Source organism: Glandiceps talaboti, chromosome 2 (genome assembly GCF_964340395.1).
Source record: "Glandiceps talaboti chromosome 2, keGlaTala1.1, whole genome shotgun sequence".
NCBI classification, from domain to species: Eukaryota; Metazoa; Hemichordata; class Enteropneusta; family Spengelidae; genus Glandiceps; species Glandiceps talaboti.
In genome coordinates, this window is record NC_135550.1 from 9416066 (window position 1) to 9441834 (window position 25769).

The following is a 25769-nucleotide window of genomic DNA, read 5'->3' on the forward strand; positions in this document are numbered from 1 at the left end:
TGCTTTCTTGCTGTCATAAAGTGTACAGTGTGCAGTTTTATGAGAGCCAGTGTACACTAACATGTAATGGGGTTGTACATCCCATGATTTTAACATTGCTATGGACATTATTCTAGCAATGAAACAGCGAAATTTTATTTCTGTATGAAAACATGCCTCACTTTCAAAGGTATTTTGAAATACAGAAGACAGAAGAGTGTGAGAGTGTACTTGTACATACAACTCCAACTATTAAAGTCAACACTGACCAGATTGTGCCTGTTATATACAAAGACATACCTTAATTAGCATAAATTTATTGAGGGGTTGGTACCACTGTAACAATACCACTCCATGTGGAAGGGCACCACATAGGTATTTGTGACCATTGTAAGGGTTCCGTGCTGCAAGAAATGATAAAAGTATAAAGCCATGAATTCATAGAAGTCACCGTGTTATACACACAGAAGTCTACAACTGTTGGCGTATCCACTGAGAATGAATTGCAGTCCAACTAAACAATGGAGAATCACACCTCAAACTGTATTGCTTTGGCAATGTGTAAGTGTACTCTGTGTGTGTGTGTGTGTGTGTGTGTGTGTGTGTGTGTGTGTGTGTGTGTGTGTGTGTGTGTGTGTGTGTGTGTGTGTGTGTGTGTGTGTGTGTGTGTGTGTGTGTACACTCTGTGTGTGTGTGTGTGTGGATTGTAACTAAAGAATTGTACATGTGTTTATGATTGAAATTTTAGATGAAAGATTTCGGTGAATTTGTTTTAATGATACATGTCTAATTGTTATTCTATCAAGTTCTATTCTGGTCTTCTTTTGAATTGGACCAAACAAACATACAAACAAACAAACAAACAAATAAACACGGACACTCACATCAATCTCCTGAAAACTTTATGTCATACAATGTTACACTAACCATCCTATGTAATAGCTGTACAGCTCTCTCCATTTCTCATTAGTGTTCTACATAAAACTACTAGGTATATATGTGTGCACTCTTTTACCTTTTCTTTAACTGTAACCAACATCAGTGAATCCCTACTATACAATTTTAAAGAATGACTTACCTACGCAGCACTTGACACAACCCTTGGTTTCTGGCACTTTTACTGAGATAGCGTATTTCCTGGGAAGTAACCTGTCTGGAATCTTATGTAGTTTGTGACTTATAGGAGAAGGGATGTGAAACTTGGGGTTCTTGTCCAACATGACTTGGAGATTATGGGAGTACAGTTGTGGGGTTTTACCTACAGGGTTGGACAAACATCAACAAGATAAGGGAACAAATAATACTCTGGTGAGATCACTTTTGACAAGTTAAGATGGAAATAAACTGAAACTATTTCATGATTTCACTCACAGTAGTTTTTTTCCATTTGTGTAGATTTTCGGTGTACACTTTTATGGATTACTGATGTTTGTACTATCTTGATGATGGTGTGATTATACACTGGCTGAGTGGATAACTATAGAGTTTCAATTCAGAGACACAATGTTTTTTTTTATGTCTCACACAACATTTTTCGATTACAAATTACATTGAACAAAATACAGACACTGATAGTGTGTAAGCATATAAAATTTTACATTTTATATCTCACTGTGAACACAGATTAACATCACCAGTGCTTCTATTTTGTTTATGTAATTTCAATTAAAAACGTTGCGTTGTGTGAGTGTAAAAAAACATTCTGCCACCTAATTGAAACTCTGTAGTCACTCTGACTTGGTAGTAATTGAAACTCTATGGTCAGTCTGGCTTGGTAGTAATTGAAATTCTATAGTCATTCTTGTTTGGTAGTAATTGAAACTCTATAGTCACTCTCGTTTGGTAGTAATTGAAACTCTATAGTCACTCAGGTTTGGAAGTATGTATTCTACTATATGTGGATAATGCCACAATAATAGTTTTAGTTTATGCCTGTCTTGGCTTGTCGAAAGTACGGGAGCCACAACTGTAGAGTTGTTCAATTGGGTATATCGGCATTCTAAAACAATGGCTTTTAGTGCACAATCGACGTCTAAAAAAAACTTTCAATTTGTTGGTAAAGTTTCAACACTGATCAACCATGATTTCAAGTGTACCTCTGGCACCACTTTACAAAGGTTAATAAAAACACAGAATACAGAACATTAATTACGTATCAGCAGCATATACACATGCAGATTACTTTTCAATTCACACACACAACGAACACACTACACAACAAAGAGCGTGCACTGAGAAAGCAAACATTGAGAGAAAAAAGAATGAATGAAAAACAAAGCGTACACAAAGATGACCCCAGATGAACCTCAATGCGACCTTTGACCTTGAAAATTATGACCCTTATTGTTATTCGTTTTGTTTCTCTTTTAAATTAACATTTAATAGTTGTTTTATTTCTAATTTTAAATTAATGTTTAGTATTTGTGTTTGAAAGATCTACACCATTCATGTTTATACACAGGGAGCCTAGGAACCATTTAACAAACAAACAAATAAACAAATGCATGAGTAAATGAAGTATCGTTTTAAACTCATGGATAACTACTAGTATCTATATACATGTATATATGTATATACAGGCCTGTATACTATAGTCTATTTTTCTATGTCATTTCAATAGTATACAGTTCAGTATACACATATTGATAGATAGTTATCCATGAGTTTACGGTGATATTTCATTTACCCATGCATATTTGTTTGTAACATATTTATTGGTCTCCCTGTGGTTTATATACTAAATGTAAGAGCTGGCAGATTATATTATTGGCAAGTATTGCTTGTCTTTTGGTATGTGCTACAGTTTTAGACACTGGTAACAGAGGCCTGGCATGGGGGTTAAATCTAAACCAAATTTTCCATTTTTTCCTTATCTATTATAATTTTGTTCTGGTCTGGGAATCCAGGTACGGCTGATTGTCATCCTAGCTGAATTTCTTGAGTTTAGGAAACATAGAAAAGTTATTTCTACCAGTCTGTATTGTGTGGCCTACATGTATCTACACTAAAGCTGTAAACACTCTCAAATCTGGCTTCAAAAAGACTTGCTGTACACTGGGGCAAGGCATCATGGGAAGTACAGTATACAAAGTTAGGAGCTTCACATGTCTTGAATTGTAGCCCCCCCCCCCCCCCCCCCAACAACAACAATGCTGTGGCATGCATTGACATTAACAGTAGTATACTAGAATAGTTTACTAAAGGTTCATGTACTTTTGACCCAAGTAAAAAACTTAAAAAATGTACCACTTCAATCAGATTCTATGGCCCTTTTTTAGAGGTCTCCACCATAAATGTTACACAACATCTATTGAAAACTATTATAGTAAACACCAGAGAATCCCTAACCCTAATTCACTCACTGCAAGGATGGCCATGACTGATCATTTTTGGTAAGTACTGACTAAACTGTGCATACCAATGAAAATTGTCTATGTATACTTAGTATAAACATAATGAATTAATAGATCTTTCAAAGTGGTGGTAAAAAAAGTCATGACTATACAAGACTATGTTATAATGTATGTGCAACATCAACACATAGTAGTGTAAACATAATTATGTTAATTGAACATCAATACTCAGAGGTTAACAAACTACACACATACAAGTGTTGATGTTGGTATATAGTCATTGAGAGGGGGAAGTAAACAGACTTTCTTGCAAAATATCATTTGTTTTGGATAGGTACTTGTCATACAAAGAACTGTACAGGATCAATGTCTGACCTTTGACCCCAAATACTTTCTAGGAAACGAAATAATTTGGTTTTGTTTTGATAGTTCTCATGCAGACAGATGTATGGGATTGCCATGGCAACAACAAGTTTTGACCTTTGGCCCACATAGGAAATATAATATTTTAGTTTACTGGTATGGTTTGTAGCTACTGTGTTTTGAAGTTTTGCAGATACTTCTAAGGCTGAAGTGAGTAAGACAAAGACTAAATGTTACATTATTCATTCTATGGATGGCTATTTGTCTACTTGTACCAGTATGAAAGTGATTCAAATCTAAATTGATCAGATCAATCACTCAATGCCAAAAAAACTTGACAAAGGTTTTTGCTAAGGATTGGGAACCCTAATAACAAGGGGGTTGGAGGTGAGGGAATGAGGTTTTCCATAATATTGGCAGGGAATCCAGATAAAACTCCTGGGGAAACTCGGGTAGATTTGATGTATTTACCACCCTTAATAATAAAACCACTGGCGTCACACAGAAATTTATGACTCAAATTGCAAGAAAGTCTGTTGTTGAATATGCATAGAAGTAGGACAGAATACTACTAAGCTAAAAGAACGTGACTTCAACAATAGTGTGACAAAATGACAAGTTTAACGACAACAATCAGAGAGAGAAAAAACCAGAGAAAGACGTGATTACAATAAAGGTCATACCTTCTGCACTCATCAAATACAGCATACGTGTGAAAGCAACGGGAAAACAAAAAAAAAGGCAGGTGAAAGACAAAAATAGTTAACATGGTGCAGGACGACATGACAAAAAATGCCAAACATGATTTTAATGACATGGTTGGTACTACAAGAGTCTGTGGTATTAGTGTCACATTCAATGAACGGTGGTTTGACGTCAAACTGACAGCATTGGAAAGCTGGATGATAATATGGCAGCCAATTATAACACTATAGCATTTCACAGACACTATTCATTTGGTGATGGCTGTAATCCAAGTTTCCAATCAGCCGCTTCTATTTCAGCTTTTCTATACAATGCACATTACATTTTCTAACGTACGCAATACAATTGTGTTAATATCAACAAAAGTAAACACAAACAAACCAATCTTCGAGAGAACAAAGTTCAAAATTGGATCAGATTCATACAAGTATATTTGAATGATACAGATCTAAAATGGTCAGGTTTGGGAATACTCTACTACAAAATTCAGATTTCAATGTTAAATTCAGGGACTAATTGTTACAAATAATTATCATCATCTAAATCTAAACAAGCTTTGGTGAGAGCTCAACCTCAGGGATTGATATGCTGTGATTCAAAAAAATTGGATGCTGGCCAGTTGGGATATTTTAGAACTGAAATTCAGTAAGGACATGTGGTTTACACAGAAGCAGCATGATGTATTTAAAACTTGTCTTGCTAATTAGGTGGGCTTACAGTACAATACATTACATGGGACATTATTTTGTAACATCCCTGGATCTCACTTTTGTAACATTATTTACACTTATAATTTTTAACACAAGTCAGTACCAGGAGCTCTTGACAGTTTTAAACACTGCTCTGGTACTCGCCAAAACCGTAGGGCTACATTTTCTGAAACACATCAGATAGAGCCAGGCTCCACTTCAAATAGGATCACGCAAAGTTTTTATATATTCAGAAGTCACTGTTCTTGTTCTAGGACACAATTCCTGGGGAATGCTTAATGCTTGACTGAATGTTAAATATCTAGATTTGTACTCCCTAACTATTTCCTATTTATCAAGATGGCTGAATTCAAGCTTTCTACTCGACTGTGTTGAGTACCTGTGAATACAAAACTAAGTATATTCCTTACCGTTCAATGACATCATTGTGTTATTAATGACATATAACCAGTAACATCTTCTGGGGAATATCTGATGAGGTTAAAAGAAGAATACACAATTACTTCTATCTTCAGGTCATATATTTCCTCTGAATACTGAAATGATGAAAACATGTCCAAACTGAAAGCACTCAGGACTGTAGTGTTATTCAGGTTGTACAACTAGTTTTCAATACCATACCTAGCTTAGTACATTTCTGATTTTAGATTTAATTATTTGGCAGTAAAATACTGTTACATGTAAACATTTAAAAATACTGCCGAGGATAGCACAAGGCAGCAAACATCACAGACAGGAGAACTCAATGAATTTGTGGTGCATAGTGATAAAAGATTCAGATTTTGTTTTCAGAGTTTTTAGTGCACATTGGTATTCAATTTGTCTCTTCTGCAAGGATGAAAACAAAGTAGAATATACTCATCAATTCTGAACATAGAGGGCAGTGTTTACTACCCATGGTGCTACATATGCAGAGATAAAACACTCACCTGGTCCATTGTTGCTTCATGAAGCATGGTCATGTCAAGTGCATAAATACCTTCATCACAACCAAGTAACAAAATCTGAGCTGTAACAGAATTTCAAATGAACAATAAGTAATTCATTTCTCTACCTCTAAATATCAAACAAGTGAAAAGCTTTGATTTCTCAAGTTAAACACAGAGGGTGCTATTTCCTGTTAGGCTGGGTCTCACTGTATAAATTTGAAGTTCTCCCAATGTGATGAGACACTTCACAAACTGACTCCTTATATTAATGCACACAACCAGTGAAGTTCAGTGGGTTGGCTGCTTGTACAGAAAATTTTTTAAGATGGACTTGTGGAGTTTACTAGTTCTACAAAGGTAATCTCGGAATGAGTGAATGATCTACATTGTAACAGCTACCCACAGTACAGATGAAATTTGGTTTAGGGACAATGTGTAGCCAAGGTATCCAAGTTATAAAACCTTGAGAAAAAGTGATAACAAACAAAATGTAAACAACCTACCCCGAGTTTCTGAATTAACCCAACTTGACGCACAGTTTATCTTCAGTGGACAGCCATTGAAAACTTTGGAAAAACAAGCTCCCATCTTTGAAAGGAAAAGAGGAAACCCATTACTAGAACAGATCAATTACCAAACTTTTGACACGAGACTCTTGCATGCCCCACAAAGAGGTAGAACTTGGATTAAGTATTTGGTTCAGTGTTTAGCATATAGCAGCATACTGAACGTACTGACAGCCAATGTATATGCTAAAAGATCTGGTGGTATCAGTTTCACAGATTGCTCACATTACCTTTCCTTGCAAGATGTTTGCACATGAAATAGTGGTTACCCTTGCTTATGTTAAGAGTGCAGTATCCACTGCACTCCATATTGTGGTGACCAAAGTTTCAGTAATTTTGTGTCCAAGTACCACTACAAGGCCGCTACCCCACCCCTCTCCCCCCCGACAGATACAAGACAGATACTTGGAAGACTGAATCAGTCTAGTATTTCAATGAAATCTTGTATCTTTATTTCTCAGTTAGCCATAATTTTCACTGCCATACTATTAATACTGATATACACATACTGTAAATACAAAACATACTATTTCATTGCAATTGTGGATGACATGATGGTGCTATGAGTGTACAAAGAACCTTTACAAGGAATGCAGACTTGCTGGTTGGTATTCAATTGTATTTATTACACTGGCCTTTGGTCATAGAAAAGTAATGCATTAGGGTCATACATCATCACAGTCAGTGCAAAAGGGGTGGAATCAACACATATACTTACGTGTACTTTGGGAGTTGGTGGAAGACCATTGCTAGCTGGACCAGGTTCTTTCTTGACAAATTCATTTTTGGGTTTCCTGGGAGGCACCTGTGGCGGCTTGTCATCAACTGGTGGTCTGTTCTCCCTTTCCGTTTCTCCATTTGTTGTCACTGGTGGTATACTCTCAGCTGTGTTTGTGCCTCTTGATCGTCTGGACTGGTCTGGTGATTCGGATCCCTGTGATCCGTTCTCTTCCCCTGGCACTCTAAACTGGACGCTCTGTAAAGACATACACACATTGGTGAGACACGTATCACCCTGGGCAACAGAAATATAGGCTTCTGATACTGAAATACATTACAGTATCAATACACAATACAACCCATAACACCAGAGTAAAGCGTCTTCTGTATGTACCACAATCGTTTCTAGCATCCATATCAAGTGTAAAATTATACTGTTTCATTTGGTAATTGACCACTGACATTAGAAAGGCCACATGCTAGGTTTGTAAATAAACCAATTGAAACAATACACTTTTACATATTGATATGAATGCCATAAACAAGTGTAGCACACAGAGAAAGTGCTTTACTTCAGTGTTACTCTTTGTAATTACACTGTAGTCTGGTAGCACTGATTTTTACATATTTTTGTTCTTGTCCGACACTTGTCATCAGTACCAATGAAAATTTCTAATCATGGAGTCAAAAAACATTTCTTGGAAGTGAATACTACATTTTTGTTGACATCTAGTCAGCATCATCAGGAGTTGACTGCAATGGGCTATTGCCATGGAGTATAAACTTGATGATGTCGATGAGATGTTGGTGAGAATTTGGGATTCGTTTCCGAATCAGAACAGAATTGTTGACATCAAAACATCATTGCAGGTACAATATAGCCTGTATGCACAGATTGGGCACTAGTATTTAACAAGGAAATGAAGCTATGTCAGAAGGCAAGTACAGCAATACTACAACATGACAAATATTGACCAATAGTAACAGCTTATGTCCAAATATAGTCAACCACTAATCAGACTGGCCATAGAGGGCAGTCTACAGTATATCAATGTGAACACTGAGGGCAGTCTACTGTTCTGTGGAATTCACAAACCTACCTTTGGAGGAAGCGGTGGAGGTTTCTGAGGTAATGTTTCCCTGAAATAAAAGATAAACAGAAGTCACGCATTTGAAAAATATATCGTCTTTCAAAACACACATTACACTAACATATATATCACTGTCACTTCACGGCATCATGTTCATAGCAACTCTACACTCTTCAAACTAAGGAAACAGTTTTCATGCATGCATTCCATACCACACTACAAGTACAACCATGACGATGAGAGACAGGGATGTAGGTGTCATAAAAATAACAAGTGCAAGACTTCATTACTATCTATACTGTGAGAATCGCAGTGCATGTTACAAAAGAACAATCCTCACAACAGAAACTGGAAAAAAAAAATATGTAAATTCAAATAAAACTTTGTGATTTGCTTCACTGAGGCATTGGGGAAAAACGGTGTTAGTGCAATGGTTTGCTGCGATGTGTACGCCATTTCACAATGTTGAGTGTTAAAATGGGGGAAAAGATGACGTGACAACCATCACCATTACCATCACCAGCCATGCAACTTTTGCTCAACGAACTTTGAAAACCTTAAAACTCAAATACTGAAAAGTAACCATACGCTTAAAAAAAAAAAAAAATATCACCACACAGACTTTCTGCCACACTTCAAGTAAAATACATTGTCTAATTCAAGGTGTTAGCATACATTCATTTCATGAAACCTGTTACATATTACATAATTTAGAAGTTAACAACATTGATTAAAATGAGGAGGTAAATTTAGATACCACACGGTCCTAGAAAAAAAAATCTTGGAAACAAAAGAAAGGGAGGAGGTTATGGGAGGCCAGTAAAGTCAACAGTTAGGCAGTCATGATCAAAATACTGACGGAAATGTAGATTAAAAGTATGCTGCAACCTGAATGTGTGCTAGCAACCTATCATAGTGTGCATACCCAAAAGTGTACTAAGTAAACCTGTCACATTATGTGGGTACCAGTATACATGAACTACTGTGTCAGAGAGCGAGTACCCACATGCATGTACGTATACAGGCAACCTGTCATAGCACAGAAATATACCCGTATGTGTACCAACAACATAAAACCATGTCTGCTAGTACCCATATGTGCACTTTAAACCTGTTTGTTTGAACTATAACTGACAGTATTAGGAAAACGTCATAGTATATTAGAACACATATGTGTATGAGCAGTCCAAGGCATGTATACCACTACCCATATTAGTGCTAGCAATTCATGAATGTATACTAGTACCCACATGTGTACTAGCACCCCTGGCATATATGCTATTACCCATATGTGTACGAGACTTGGTTTTGTCTGCTGGTATCCATATGTCTATATATAGCAGCCCTAACATGTACGATATGCTGGTAAATATTTGGGTGCTAGCAACTCAAGTGCCCAATTGTGTACCAGATACCCTGACATGTCTGCTCGTACCCACATGAGAGTTAGCAATTAATTACCCCCCGAATGTGGGTGTTAGTACCCATTTGTGTACTAGCAACTTGGGCAAGTCTGTTGGTACCCATATGAGTGCAACCCTGGTATGTCTGCTGGTACCCACATGGGTGCTAGCAATCTATCGCAATTTGCCAGCACTAAAAACCGTGTGCTAGTAACCTATCACATCAGCTAGAAACCCATATTTGTACTAGCAACCCAGGCATGTATGCTGGTACCCGTATATGGGGTGCTAGCATGCATCAGCGTATGCTAGTACCCATATGTGCCTTAAAAACAACCCAGGTGCTTTTTTATACTAACTAACCCACCTAGGTGTGTATGCAGGTGTGTCTCATTTCACTACTTACATTTGGCCTACTTCATAGTCCAATTCTAGATCAGCCAAATTATTGGTGTCATGACCCCTACACCATGCAAACAATGAACAATGAACAAAATGACATGGAATGGTTCATGCACACAATCAGTGCCGACACACAAATGACGAATGGAATGACAGAAAGAGAAAGAAAAAAAAAGAGAAATGGTATAAGTCTGTGGTTATGTGGATAATTGTTTGGAAAAGCTCAGGGTAAAAGCAGAACTAAAACACTGAAACAACTCCCAGAACATCAGAGTGTTAGATTTGGTATTAATATTTTGAAACCAAAATCACATGCAATAGATACATATACACAGACAAATACGGTACATAATCTGCCAGAATCGGGAACAAAATTTTCTACAAACTTGTCATTTTTGAAAAAAAAAAAAAAAAAATGTAGAAACTCACTACAAGAATCATTACCGTGTCAACTACATACTGATTCATAGCACTAAAACCTACAGCAAGCTTTGCGTGGTGTACAAAAAGTTTCTGTGGTTGAACAAATTTAGGGTTAGGGATTATGAGAATTTTCTTTCTTTCTTATTAAAACTACATCAGTATGCAGAAACACGTAGTGACTGTGCTGCATACCGTTTTTGTAATTCCTCTTCTACAGATGCCAACAGACTCCTGATGATGCAATACCATAGTAACAGGAGAGAAAAAAAAAATTTGGAAAAAAAAAATGATCAGAATGCAGTGATCTGAAATCTGAATACGATGGAGTGTAACAAACGTGTGTATAAACTTGACAAAAGTGAAATGCAAGTGGAGTGAGGCAAAAAATTATCATGACTGCCTTGTACTGTATACCTTTATTTGGTCTTCGTCCAATCTTGGTTGCCGATACATCTCAGTTGTTTTTATCTGACTGACTTTACAACCCGTACCATACAAGTAAAGCATTTCCACAATGTGAAAGAATGCTATACATTTGTACATGATTGTAGCACAGTGAAATCGCTTTACTTGGATGTTACAGGTTGTAAATTCAATTTTCTTTAATACCAAATGATGATTGAATAATACATAATTATGAGTACATGTCCAACTTTCAACAAGTGTCTTTTTTCGAATGGTGATGTGTTTCTAGATGTATACACTTGCAATGTACACTAAGTACATTACCGAAATTATTACCATACACATTGTGTAACAACCAGTTGGTTTCTCATTTTACAAATATCGCTTACCTTTGACCCCATAATATTGAAAAGATAAGTTATATTATATATTTATATATATATATATATATATATATATATATATATATATATATATATATATATATATATATATATATATATATATATATATATATATATATATATATATATATATATATATATATATATATATATATATATATATATATATATATATATATGAGTTACTCTGGTACATGGTAATATTAAGCCTTTGGTTTACTAAAGATAGACACAAACTAAAACTATTGTTGCAACATATTGATACAACAGTGATATGCTTGATGTTGGTTTTATTATAGTGAAAGAAGGAAGGCGTCAGGCAGAGGTTTATTGACAGAGTTCCATGAACTTGCAATTTACTGGTTTAGTACTTCCAACGTTTACACTATCTAGATCACAGGGTGATTAGAATCACACAATAGAGGAACCACTATCATCCACTTGTGTAATCTATGACATTGAAGAACAATAGATTTCGTCAGCACCTATCTAATAGTAAACCGAAGGCTTGATTACTAAAGTCGTACAATTTTGTAACCAGAAATACAATCCATTCACTTCATTTCTTGTACAATATTATAGCTCCTACATGTAAAACTTGACTAATTCAAGCATTTCATCGTTTATAATAATTTCTATCACTTTATCAAATTCTCCATTATACAACACTATCAGTAGTATTAATATCACTTGTGTGACATCATCAACATTTGTGTATCAATCATTCACCTTACTGTAACATCATCAATATTTGTGTAGACTTATCAAATGACATCATCAATATATGTGTAGCATCTTTAATGTGACATCAGCAATACTTAAAATTGCTTTACATAACATTTACGTCAGCAATTCATGCTTCACATTGTCCCAGTGTTACAGTGTACACCTACAGACAATCTTTCTGTTTTGTGCCATACAGGAGGCAGTATTACTATGGTGACTCTTCTGACAGCATCAATATGTTCGTGCTGGACTTGAAATACCTGTTTCCATACCATTTAGAAGTACTACTTTGTGCAAGTGTCACCATACTCCACACATATACTCACTCCTGTTCACTCTACACGAAAACTGAATGTTTCCATCTGCTTTGAAATTAGCTATTTTTTTTTAGCAAGGACACTAGACCCATCCATCGTGTACTAGCAAAGCACTACGACATTTGGGTCTATAGTGTTATAGTAAAGTATCAGGTTGATCAAGTAAAAATGTTACCAGTTTTATCTCATGCAAAAAGTTTATGGTTTGAAAGAACAAGCCGAGTGTCCTTCAGATACACCCTTCTTTAGTGATGCAAAGCAATACATGTTATTTATAGGGATATTTGGAAAGCAGTGTTATGATGCAAAGCACTACATGTATGTTCCAGCTGGATGTCGGGATGTCAACGCCAACCTATTTTGTGCTCCATTTGTTGGCTATGCTACGAGTAAACCACCTTGAGTTGCAAGCTATTCATTGAGCTATAGCCTAAAGCCAAAATTTTGCGTATGCTGGGGATGGTACATGTTCCTCACATACGGGTATATACACAACTGCTGCTTCTTCATACTATTACCGGTATTTTGTCATGAATGGTGACAGCTTCAAAGTCCAGCTGTGGTTGATTGGAGGGTAGAAGGTGATCACACTGTTCTCCTTTCTGAAGGTAAAGTGTGTGACTATACCTGCAACATTATCCTTGACAGTCTGGAGACAATCATGAAACCAGTAGTTTTATTTCGTTTTCATTTTGTCAAAAGGAAGACTGCTGTACTTTAATAGGTAATACTGTAACTGAAGAAACCATTTAGCTGCTACATAAAACGGCACAAATTTCTTCTCGTTTACTTTAGACTTTCAGTTTGACCTTGTATGACTCAATCCTCTCCTTCCCCGATCCCCTTAATTTTACCCCATCATGTACACCTCACTTACTTTCGTTTGTTCATACATGTCATATCTCCATCTTGATCCTGTTCTTGTGGATGCCACGATTTGTACAATGAGTTGTTGTCATCAGAGTCAATATTTGTCTCTCTGACTGGGGGTAACTCTAGGGCCAGCCTCTCCACTGAAAACAAACCAACAGTCACACAGTGTTAATTCTCTCATAATAGACCTTTCCAAAATTTGCCACGGTGGCGTTCTACTTCCTGTCTGTGTGTACCTTGGGGGTATACATGGTATAGGTTACTCAGTTAATCATAGAGCACTGCTGCTTTCCTCGATGTCTGAACAATACAAAAATCATCCTTGATTTACACTTCTACGGAATACATGGAACAAAGCTCTTAAGAAACATACTATGAGGTGATGATACCCCAATTTGAGTGAGGGCGATGTATTCTCAATTTCCTTTTTCCTGCAATGGCCTATTCTCCTTATGATTACAATACTCAAAGTTTACATAAACATCAAACACTGACAAAACAAATGTAACATCACACTTCACAGGGAGAATCAAGATTCCTACCCACGTTCTAATAAGTCAACATTACAATATTATGATACAATAGTTTTGCACATAAAATCACTTACTGTCGATTTCTGATTGAGGTCTCTGTTTGTCTTTACCAACTTTCTTGGAAGGTATTCTCTGCGGACAATCGTTTGTTGTCGGCTGGAAACACAAGAGAAGTTACACTGTATCAATGGAACACTTGAAGTGATTGCATATATTTCCATACCATAAGTACAGATCAATTTACAGAAAACAGTGTATACAAATCTTTTTAAACACTCATTAGCATAATCATATATATTATAAGATATGATAAACACCAACATAGGAAACATCATGTCATTTCATAGCATGTATCAAGTGATCAACTTTATTCATCAATGTCCAGTAAAGCTACGAGTTCTGTCTTATCTCCCAAACCCTCTGCTATACCACTTCTTTCATCCTTTGCTTCTGTTATAAAAACTTTTGAAACAAGTTACAGCTTTACACAAGCATTAGTTTTAATCACTGAAAATGAAAATTAACATTTACCTTACAAAACTACTATATTACTTCTGCTGTGAAATTAATGATACTTACCTCTGTGGGATCATCATCGTCATCGACGCTGTAAACTGTACTGTTTGGATTGCTCGCTTTCTCCATCAACTCTTTGGCCAGCCTCTGATTTAAAGGTTCAGGTGATGATGTAAAGAAAGGGTGCTGTGGAGGAAAAGTAGAAAGTGAGTTTACAAATACCCTGCACTGCCATTACTTTCTGACACAGACACACATATGTAATGAGAAACAAAGAACAAACCGATAGGAATACATGTATATACAAATGTACATACTATACCCTAGCAAACACACACACACACACACACACACACACACACACACACACACACAGAGAGAACACACATAAACGCACACACATGCATGCACGAGTGCACACATGCACACAGACACACAGACACCAGTGCGTCCTCTAAGCCATTTTAGCACACCACTGATGACACACATCAATTTCTTGTGACATACCAAAATTTGTGCTTCCAATCCCTCATACTATGTGGCAAAATATTTGTCTTTTGTAAGAGGGCAAAATGATACCCACAAGCATGCATATAGAGCACATTTACATTCAACCAGACACACACAGACACACACTCACAGACTCATACATACAGACCCCCCCCCACCCCACATGCACACAAAGGTTGAAATGACAAATCAGACTTTTCTATGCCAGACTTTCCACACAATCACAACATTTAGTCTTCATTTATTTCGTCAATATTTCTCTACTGCAGTATTCTGGTTAGTACAGAGAATCTGACAGTACTGAATTTGAGCTCAGTACATTTCTACCTTGGCAACAGTTAGAAGACATCTCCCTAAATCACTTACCTGTAAAATTCTGTCTGCAGTCGGTCTCTTTTTGGGGTTTTTGGTGAGTGCTAACTTTACAAAATTATGGAAAACGGGTGTCCACTTCTCCTTGTCTCGGAGCTTGGGTGGCACAAAACCACTTTTGGACATGAGGAAAAGTGCTCTGCAAGAACAAATAGGAAGAAAACAGATTTGTATGTGTCATGACAACATTTTGCTTCCAACTGTTGGCGGTCAATTTTGTTCATATATATCACGTTTGTTCCCCTCCATTTAAGAATAAGATTAGTCTAGAAGCTATCCTTGGCTTTAAATCCTTCACCACGTCTAGAGGAATGAGAAGTCATGAGTTAACAGTCATTCATGCAAATGAGAAAACCCCCCAACTGTTACTAGTGTCCTGATATGACAAATGTACCATATATGGGCATTATGGAACTGCTGACAATAAATCCTAACTTATCATTGGGCAGAAAACTGTGCTTGATTAAAAACAAGAATGTTAATTTCAGTGTGGGTGGCTTTGTTAGAATTTGAAATTTCATCTCAGCTTCTTGTTCCTCTAGCTGTAGAGAAAGATTCAAAGCCACAGATAGACTATAGACTATATTAAGATCAACATCAATTGATTGAATTGTCATCCCGGTTTCCTTCTAATGAGTATTAAAATGTGAACACATTTTCTGTAAGTCAATATTTGAATTTAATTTCTACTCAAGTCGGTAAATAAATGAAAATATTAAAAGTACAATTTTATTAGTTCACAAATTAACATGCAATAAACCTTACAATCGCTAAGGGTACACTTTATATTCCAAATAACAGTATTTGTGGTGAGGTTGGGAGTCCCAGTCACAGAGGGGAAACAACTTGGTACATCTACAAGTTGCATAGATTTCCCATTCTTTGTACCGTAATTTTGGTGGGGAACTCTCAAACTGGTGAACAGACTGGAGAATGCAGGAAAGATCTTGAATCTAATGAAAACACTGAATCAACAGTATGTAATACACCCCTGACGATACTAATGAGATGTCTTGTGATACACTTCCAAGAAATTTTGTATGACTCCGTGAGTAGAAATTTTCATTAGTAGCAACAGACTCATGTTATTAGTATTTACATCCATGGTAACATTTAGGTCAGAATCATTCGTAATATCAAATACAGTTAACCAAAAACAGTAATCTAAAATACCAAAGTGTCTTTGCCTGCATACATTTTACCACAGACAAGTAACACTTGCAGTTACTTGTCTGTGATTTTACAAACTGGATGGGCATTCTTTCTAAGATTACTTGTATGGTAGGTAAACCTTTAGATTAATAGGTACAATGACACGAGAATAGATTAAAGAATGAACGTACCTCATTGGATGTAAATCAAACATAGGTGGCTGTAGTTCAGCCAATTCAATGGCAGTAATACCAACTGCCCACACATCACACTGTAATACAATACAAACACAATGGGTTAGTTACGACATAATGGACTACAATACTGCTCCCCCAGTGCTGTGTCTGTTTAACCTAGTTCCCTTTCAAGGATTGTAATTCATATGAATATGTATTACAATGTAATGTAAGCTTGGAAATTTTCACTAAAGACTTATTTGCGTTCATTTTGCTTGAAAACAAAAATGTGGAAATAAGTAGTGGCTGCAATGCCTTCCTGAATATAAACACACAGCACACCAGGCTTAGAAAAGTGTAAACATTAGTCTTTGGGAACTAGCTGAAGACTGTAAAATTGCAAAATTTTATCGTAGTGAAAATAACCCAGTTTACAGTACCTTGTTGATACCCATTTCTCCAAATATATTAATTTAATCAAAATGAAATACTATAAATACATTGCCAAATAAATTAAAAACTACCAATATTTTTCAGTTTTTTAACAAATCGTTCTTTTATCATTTGATTTTAAAACTTACAGTATTTGGTAAGGTAAGCTTGAATTGATAGAGGCAATTAATATTTTGGTCACATGTGTGTGTGTACAATTGTATTTCCGTTCTTACATGCACGCGTTAGGCAGTCTGTACATTCAAGATGGTCATAGCACCTATACATATGACTTGTCAGCTACAGTGCAAATGACTTTACCTTGGTGTTTCACTCATGTAACATGACATTTTTCACACACACACACACTCAGACAACTTTCATAGGTGCATAGGTGGGGGATGTAGGTTCACAGTGTGGCTTTAGAAGTAGTCAAGTTGATTGTTGATTATTAGTTGGAAATAAACAATTGAAGCCATTAAAATCATCAAGTCCATGTGTAATGTTTTCATTAGAAGCCCGTTTTTACTGCCCTGTGACAGAATAGCAATGCATTGCTCATCACTGTTCAATGTGATTGGGCAAAGGATCCTGCTGTGTGTGTTGTGTCTCTGTTATTGTTAGTCTACAGATGAAAGTAGTCTATCTATGTGTCAAGAAGGGTAATGTCCCATGAGTGAAACACTAAGCCAACATCATTTCTACTGTAATTCTTTCTTCATTAGATTTTGAGTCACAATATGGAAAGGCTCAATATGTGTTTAAATCAATAACTATTGCGTGTGATGTATACATAATTACTTCTAGCTATGATAAATTACAGTTTGTCAGGTCTACAAGGTTTTATGAAGAATATGATTCAATAATTTTACTTTTCAAAATGACTCAAAGTGACTCAATAGATTCTGAATCATTATAAGAATGCCAAAGTTATAACCACTGCCCACCATACATGTACTACTGGTAGGTATTACGCCATCTGCATGTTTCTACTCCTACACAAGACAATTCATAGATACTTGTGTTTACCTTAAGATATTTGACTGTTTTACAAACATATCCCGTGATTTTCCCTACAAATTTACGGCGAGTGTCAACTATTCCATGCTTTTATACAATACCTAACACAGACACTTTGCGTTCAGAATTCTGCATGTTTCAGAAACGGCAGCATGATCATTATATACCACCACTGAAGTCTCTGTGGGCTGTATGAATTATACAATTTTAAATCTGTTCTCAATATTTCCCCAAACAATGTACAATGACAGGGTGCATAAAGTATTTTGACTGTTTATCACTAATACTGAATACTAATCTCTCACTGATGTCACTTTAATACTATCAATGTGAAGTCAGTGGAAATTACAACGTTCTAAACACAAATGGCAATTAGCATTAACACAATTAACAGTCTCCTGGAATGCATGGCTAGTCACGCACATTCTAGTATACTTTATACCATTAAAGAGATGTCTCACAGTAGAATAGAAATTTATACTGGACTCCATGTTATTACGAATACAGCTACCTTTTGAATGCCTCAGAGTATACTTGAGGCTTTGCTGAGAAGTACTGTCATTGCTGTAGATGTCACCACAAAGCTAGCCAGTGTGCCCTCTAAGCCAATTTGAAGCGCCACTGATGCATACAATTTCTCGTGACGCACCAACATTTAGTGTTCCCCTATCTCATACTATGTGCTAACTCAGAAGAAATGCCAGTTTTCATCATTTTGACTCACAACAACAGAATTTGGCTATCACGGCATTAGAGGGCACACTGAAGCTGGCATTCCTAGGCCAGTAGTTTCACATAAAGTGTCTTGTAGAATTACTTACCTGGAAATTATAACCACCTTTCCTTTCAACTGCAGCCACTTCAGGAGCCATCCAATATGGCGTACCAATAAAGGATTTCCTTTTACACATAGTTTGTGTGATTTGGGCAGACACACCAAAGTCAGCTGAAAAAGTGACAACAACATTATTTAGTATAGGTGGGAATTAAATTTATCACCATCGTCAAGAAAGCTTATTTTCTTAAAAATTCTTAATTTCTGAATTGACAACGTGGGAAATGTGTGCATCGGTTGCATTTGTATACCAGCGCATGTGCAAGAAGGAAATGGGACAGTAAATATAGTTACTTCGGAACAGCAAATTACAAATGAGTGGGATGTTTTGATCAGTCTACTAAGGACCTTGAAGGAAATGATTAATGAATTTTGATATGTGATTCTAATTATATGATGGTATATTTTATTTCAACTATACATTTCAACTAAGGTTGGCTGGCTATAAGTACACTGTACTCAAACAAAAGTTTTTCTGCTAAAAACATTTTTGTGTATTGAAATTAATACAATCATAGCCGACAAGTTTATATGTTGACTAGGAACAATTAAGTAAATATATTGTGTTTTTCATTTTCTGTGAAATTTCAGACCCAGATTGATTAATAGGATTTTATCAGCCTTCTAGACACTATCAGAAATATGAAAATACACACTTCAAAAAAAAAAAACATTTTGTCACAGACATTGTTAGAGATTAATGAAACCTTGGTCTAATGGTCATGTTTACTGCCTATAGTAATACACTGGGACTACATTGTAGTGACTTTGAGGCATTTGATGTTAGGTACTAATCCAGATAAATATGAAAGTGAACATTTCAACATAATGGTACCAACCACTTCCCGACTTTTGAGACATTTTAAGTTCTAATCTGCATTAGCAAATAAGGAAGTACATCTCAACATTACGGTAACGACAGTTACCGCTACCCCACCAGATAATGGCTCTCAGACATTTTAAGTTCTAATCTGCATTAGCAATAAGGAAGTACATTTCAACATTACAACAACTACCGCTACCCCACCTGATAAATGACATTGAGGCATTTTGTAATATGGTAATAATTTGGATTAGCAGTCAGGAAGTACATTTCAACATTACAACAACTACCGCTACACCACCTGATAAATGACACTGAGGCATTTTGTAATGAGGTAATAATTCGCATTAGCAGTCAGGAAGTACATTTCAACATTACAGCAACTATTCTGCTTTATCATGGGGCTTTGTGGCAAGTTCATTTTCTACATTGACTACTGACTAGTACTAATAAAGAAAGACTGTACATCTCAATACAACAGCAGTTACTGCCACCTAATAATAACTTCAAGGTATTTTGCTTCTACTGTCCTTACCACCGATAAAAGAACTATAACAGATCATTAGTAGCCTTATAGCTTATAAGAGGCTTTAAAATTCAATGGATAATGACAGCGCTGGAACACATGCATCATGGACATTATGATAGCTTAGTAGATGTCAGTTTTGATGGTGATAGAATGGGTATAGGATCAAAGGCTAGATGTTATAAAACCATGGACATCATTACACGGAGTAAAGCTAAATAATTTATGGTCATTCACTCACAAATTTCACTTTGCTTACTCTGCAATCTTGTCAAAGATATACCTTAAGATCTTTCTTGACCTACTTTTATCTAACTTAACAAATGATGAGAATTGCAATGAATGTATGAATGAAGCATTTTTTGGATAGTTTTCTTAAAACCTACATTTTAAGATTTATTTAGTAATGAAATTTCTACTCACAGGAGTCAAAAAAATTCTTGGAAGTGAATTCCAAATTTTTGCCAATGTCTCGTCACCATCAGTGAAAATTCAGGATTCTCTTCCAAAATTGTTTTTTTGACTTTGTGAGTAGAAATTTCATTCCTAAGTATGAACCCACAGTCCATGAACATTCATTCTTGCAAACATTTCTTGCTGATGTATGATGTAAAGTGTATCACCCATACACTCATAGGTAAACTTTTATCGTGGCTCTACACATTACATATATTATATCATTCTGGATTTATGTACATGATAACATAAAAGTCATCATATTTTTCTTTAAGTTTACAATTTATGATAAGCCTATAAACACATGTGTCAGACTTTAAATAAATTTTTTTTTTTATATCAACATACAACATATTCAGAGCAGAATATAACATGACAAGTAATAAATAAAAGTGTCAACTGAGTAGTGGAGCACAACTGCATAGTTTGGGCATAGATTGTCCCAGCCTTTTTTTACTTTACATGTAAATTCATGCATGCATGCAAACACACATGCACATGTACATGTATGCATGCATGCACGTATGCAGACACAGACAGACACAAACAGACACAGAGACACTGACAGACAAACATAGACATACACACATACATACATACATACGTACGTACGTACGTACGTACATACATACATACATACATAACATACATACATACATACATACATACATACATAAATACACATACATACATACATACATACATACATACATACATACATACATACATACATACATACATACATACATACATACATACATACATACATACATACATACATACATACATAGTCATACATACATACATTACACTTACAGCACTACTGAACCTTTTCATAGTTCAGCTGTGCTAATAATTCTATTTTGAGAAAGGATCTCTCACCTAGTTTGACATCACCGTCATCTGTAAGTAGAATATTAGCACCCTGTAATGACAAAGAGAACAAGACAATAAACAAAACATTACATAATGTAAAACAATTTATACATTACTGTAATAGATCTGCTTTTATAGCTTTGCAAATACGGCAAAAAACTATAGAATATTGTTGGATTTATTAATATTATGAATAGAGCCACTCTGGGTGAAACAATCGTTCTTTGAACAAACATGTATGTGCAGGCATGTGTATGAATATTTCTCTGTTTTGAATAGGACTATATGATTTTACAAAGCAGTGATGAACAATACACAATAGCTACATTATGACCCAATTGTCTTTGTTCATATTCTGTTTTTCCATAGTTCACAAGTATCCTCATCATAATGTCTGTTTCTTGTATCTATGCGTCTAGTACAACAAGACATCTAAATCAGAATGCAGGCATCAAGATTCCTGTTGTATCACTCAAAACTTGTTTCTCATGTCTCATCCTAGGCATCCGACAGCACATTATAGTACATTCCTCATGAGACAATGCTTATGAGGATGTCAGCGAATATTTGAGATGCACTACCAAATTTTTTTTTTTTTTGACTTATGTGAGTGGAAATTTCAATTGTACATTGTAATTAACTGTGAACCCAGTATCCATGAACATCCATTCTTGCAACAAGACATCTTATTACACTATATGTATGTTCATCATGGAAGCACTATGATTCATACACAGGTTCTTCCATTTGGGATTTAGAAACAAGTTATGTTTTGAACCAATCACTTGTCCTTCTTCAGTGTCTGTAATAGACCTCACAGAATGATCAAAATAAGCCATTCCTGACTGCAAACAGGAAATTGAGAATACAGTGCCCTCGCTCAAATTGGGGGTATCATCACCTCTTAGTAATAATAATAAATAATAATAGTAGACTTATAGAGGGCCTAATCTCTGCAAGCACAGCTTGAGGTGCAGGAATGGAAAATTCCCTATGGTAAGAAGAAATATGGATTCACAAACACTGGATACTAGGCAAATGAAGAAGGCTGAGACTTTAAAGAAATGGGTCTTGAGAGATGCTTCCTCCCTTGGTATTCTGTAGAGGCGTAAACCAGGGATATTTTTTTTTTGTATTATTCAGACATCAAGGAAAGAAGCAGTTCTCTATGATTAACCAAGTAACCTATACCATGTATACCCCCAAGGTACATACAGACAGGAAGTAGAACGTCGCCATGGCAAATTATGGAAAGGCCTATTATGGGTGAACAAACTGGAGGTGTGAGAAAGTTAGCTTCAATATATGTAAATCCAGGTGTGAAAGTACTTGTCAGCTATATACATCTAACTGTCCACCTTTTGTGATAATATCACTATAGATACATGGAATATGTCACATTCTGACACTGAAGAAGGACAAGTGATTTGTTCGAGACAAGTCTATTTTCTAAATCCCAAGCAGCCCGGGGACTTGGCTATCTGACAAAACATTACTAGCTGCTCTTGGGAATAACACTGCCAAACCAGATCTCAAGTGAAAGAAGAGAATTTGTGTATTCATTAAAGAAAGATATGTGGTTTGTGTCAATTTATTCCAGTAAAAATCCATTTTACATTAGACACTGACTCAAAAGAATGTATCTCAGTTGCTTGAGGGAAATACTGTAGTTCTATCTATAAATTATGCCTGTTGGCAGAAATAAACCATGTGAATCACTACGGAATTCACATAACCCTCTCAATGGAATTGATGAAACCGCAACGCTAATGATGTATGGTGAACTGTTAGTTGTCTATTTGAACATGATAAGTATGGCTCTGCAAGTGCTACTAAAATAACAGACAGAATACAATTCAAATATACTTTTTTTTCCCCATTCAAGTGTACGCTAATGATGTATGGTGAACTGACAATCACCACCAACTGTTTGTGCTAAACTTGACACAAAAGTTATCATGATGGTTTCTGTACAGTCTCTAATAGTTCTTTAACTATAGACAGCCGTCTAGTTCAATGTGATGCATACGACTACTGAAAGAAGTACCAAAATAACAGACAGAATATAATTTAAATATCCTTTTTTTAAAAGTGAACAAGTCTTAATCATTTCAATAACTGCTTGGAGAATTGTCAAAAAAGCAGTGTTTGGATTCGTTTATTTTAAAATCTTGATGCTGTGTAATTTACTTTTAAAAACTTGTCGTTTTTTGCATACAAACAAACACCCCGAATTAATCAACACTGCTGGTTGCTATCTCCTTTACTCAACCATATCTCCCCACTTCAAAAGGTCAGTGACCTGTGAACAATGCTGCCATCAATCACGCCAACATAAACAAAGAGCACATGAGTGTACAGACATGTCCTTAGAAGTGTAGAAAACATGCTATCTTTTACTTCCTGCTGTTAGAAGTTCAACTCTGACCCCTAACCTGACCTCTGACACTCTTCACTCACCTTTATATCTCGGTGCATTTTACCCATGCTATGCATATAGTCCAACCCTGTCAGCGTTTCACGGCACATATATGCTATTTGTAATTCTGTCAATGGACCAGTAACTGTAAAAAGTACACAAAGAAACACAATACATTAAAACATGTGACGCATGATGACATTCAAAATTCTGAAAAAAACATTCATTTTGGAAAGATTGTACACACAAACTACAAGGTGTTTCATTTCCAATGTCTGGTTGTAGAGCAAGATGGCCTAAAACCTATGTAAAACACAATATTTCATTTTCTATGTTGGGGTAGAATTGGGCTACAACTGATGTCAACTATGGGGTATTTCATTTGCTATTAGTATTACTGTAGAACAGGAGTCATGGAGGACAGCCTAAAACTGATGCAAACCATAGTGTATCCTAGATTTGCCTTTAGTCTATGTCATTTATTAGACTCAAGAATTCTGATCTTACTCTTTAAAAGATATTTGTCACTGCTTTGTAAAAATCTCATCATTTGCACCTTTGTCATGGCAGGCAAAACTAAATTCGCTACCACATTTACGGAATGTGTGTACAGGAGTCCTACTTTAGGGGTGCTTCCAGTGGAAAGTTGGGAGAACGGACTCTAGAGGTACTTTGTGGAATGTTGTGATGCGGAACGTATTATTTACAGCAATAAATAATCTGCACAGCTTGGTATGTCACAATATACAGCAGTGTGTAGTCACAACATCCTTGGATTAAAATAAACTTTGGTGAGTGATATAGTGATGGTATAGTATACACAGTATTAGGAAGTCGTGATGGTCAAATAGTGGAGTGGCTGGCGCGTTATCTGTTTGTCTCGCCAGTATCCATTCTTACACACATTTGCCATTTGTTTCTGAAGGGCAGGATTAGAACTATTATTGTGGCCAAGTTAACCTTGATTTATCTAAAATAGGGACATGGTAAAACAGAGATTATTATGTGAGGGATTTAATCCTGTGTGCTTGGTGGCAGCACGGATTGTATGCTCTGTAGAGAGATGAGGAAGCAATAAGGATTGTACCACTATAGGTCTGTGCTATGGGCAAAAAACTGTACAGCACCTTCAGTACAATGTGGGGGCAATTTAGTGAACAGCGATTTAGAATGCAAAAGGTATATTTACTTAGAACTATCAAGTGCTATACTACATACCTGTAACTTTTACAAATTATGTTTTGGTATATTTCTGTGAGCTATACAACATTCAACATACGTGTATATGATTCTCAGCTTTGACATCACTTAACATCTTTCTTTCAACCCTTTCACCAACGATTCCTGTTATTGCAGGAACGTGCAAACATTAATCCAAAACAGAACATCATGTATCTATTTCATGTCAACAGCCTAAATATTCATGTGCCATGTTGTTAGTTTGAATCAACATACTCCGTCTGTTGATCCAGTAATTCCATTACCCGCACTGGAATGAGTAGCTATTTTCCATGTTGGCAGTTTGAACCAACACGTTCCATCTGTTGATCCAGTAATTTCGATTACCCGTACTGGAATGACTAGCCATGGGCTATGTAGATAAAATACAATCACCTTGCACTGTATTAAGGCTATCATTACGTTAGATGGGATACAATATATTAAAGTTACCAACACGTGTATATTTTTTTACCTCAATCTCTCTCTAGATTTGGAAATTGGAAGGTTTCACATTGATAACTGCAGTGTATGTG

The 25769-nt window shown here is 36.0% G+C and overlaps 1 protein-coding gene across 3 annotated transcripts in view; it reads right to left on the reverse strand.

Annotated features, from left to right (window-relative positions):
* The window catches only part of LOC144453546 (mitogen-activated protein kinase kinase kinase kinase 3-like), a 62379-nt gene that overhangs the window by 6735 nt on the left and 29875 nt on the right, over nt 1-25769 (reverse strand). Inside the window, exons 4-20 of one of the 3 annotated variants that reach the window (XM_078144860.1) lie at nt 24057-24160; nt 21603-21645; nt 18902-19026; nt 16644-16723; nt 15295-15439; nt 14482-14604; nt 13977-14058; nt 13374-13509; nt 10837-10875; nt 10226-10282; nt 8426-8465; nt 7324-7581; nt 6543-6627; nt 6040-6119; nt 5521-5581; nt 1058-1237; nt 280-383 (exon numbers count right to left, since the gene is read on the reverse strand). In XM_078144860.1, coding sequence (XP_078000986.1) covers nt 280-383; nt 1058-1237; nt 5521-5581; nt 6040-6119; nt 6543-6627; nt 7324-7581; nt 8426-8465; nt 10226-10282; nt 10837-10875; nt 13374-13509; nt 13977-14058; nt 14482-14604; nt 15295-15439; nt 16644-16723; nt 18902-19026; nt 21603-21645; nt 24057-24160 — 1742 coding nt within the window. The remainder of the gene's footprint in view (nt 1-279; nt 384-1057; nt 1238-5520; nt 5582-6039; nt 6120-6542; nt 6628-7323; nt 7582-8425; nt 8466-10225; nt 10283-10836; nt 10876-13373; nt 13510-13976; nt 14059-14481; nt 14605-15294; nt 15440-16643; nt 16724-18901; nt 19027-21602; nt 21646-24056; nt 24161-25769) is intronic. The other 2 variants (XM_078144861.1, XM_078144862.1) reach the window with 2 other exon arrangements.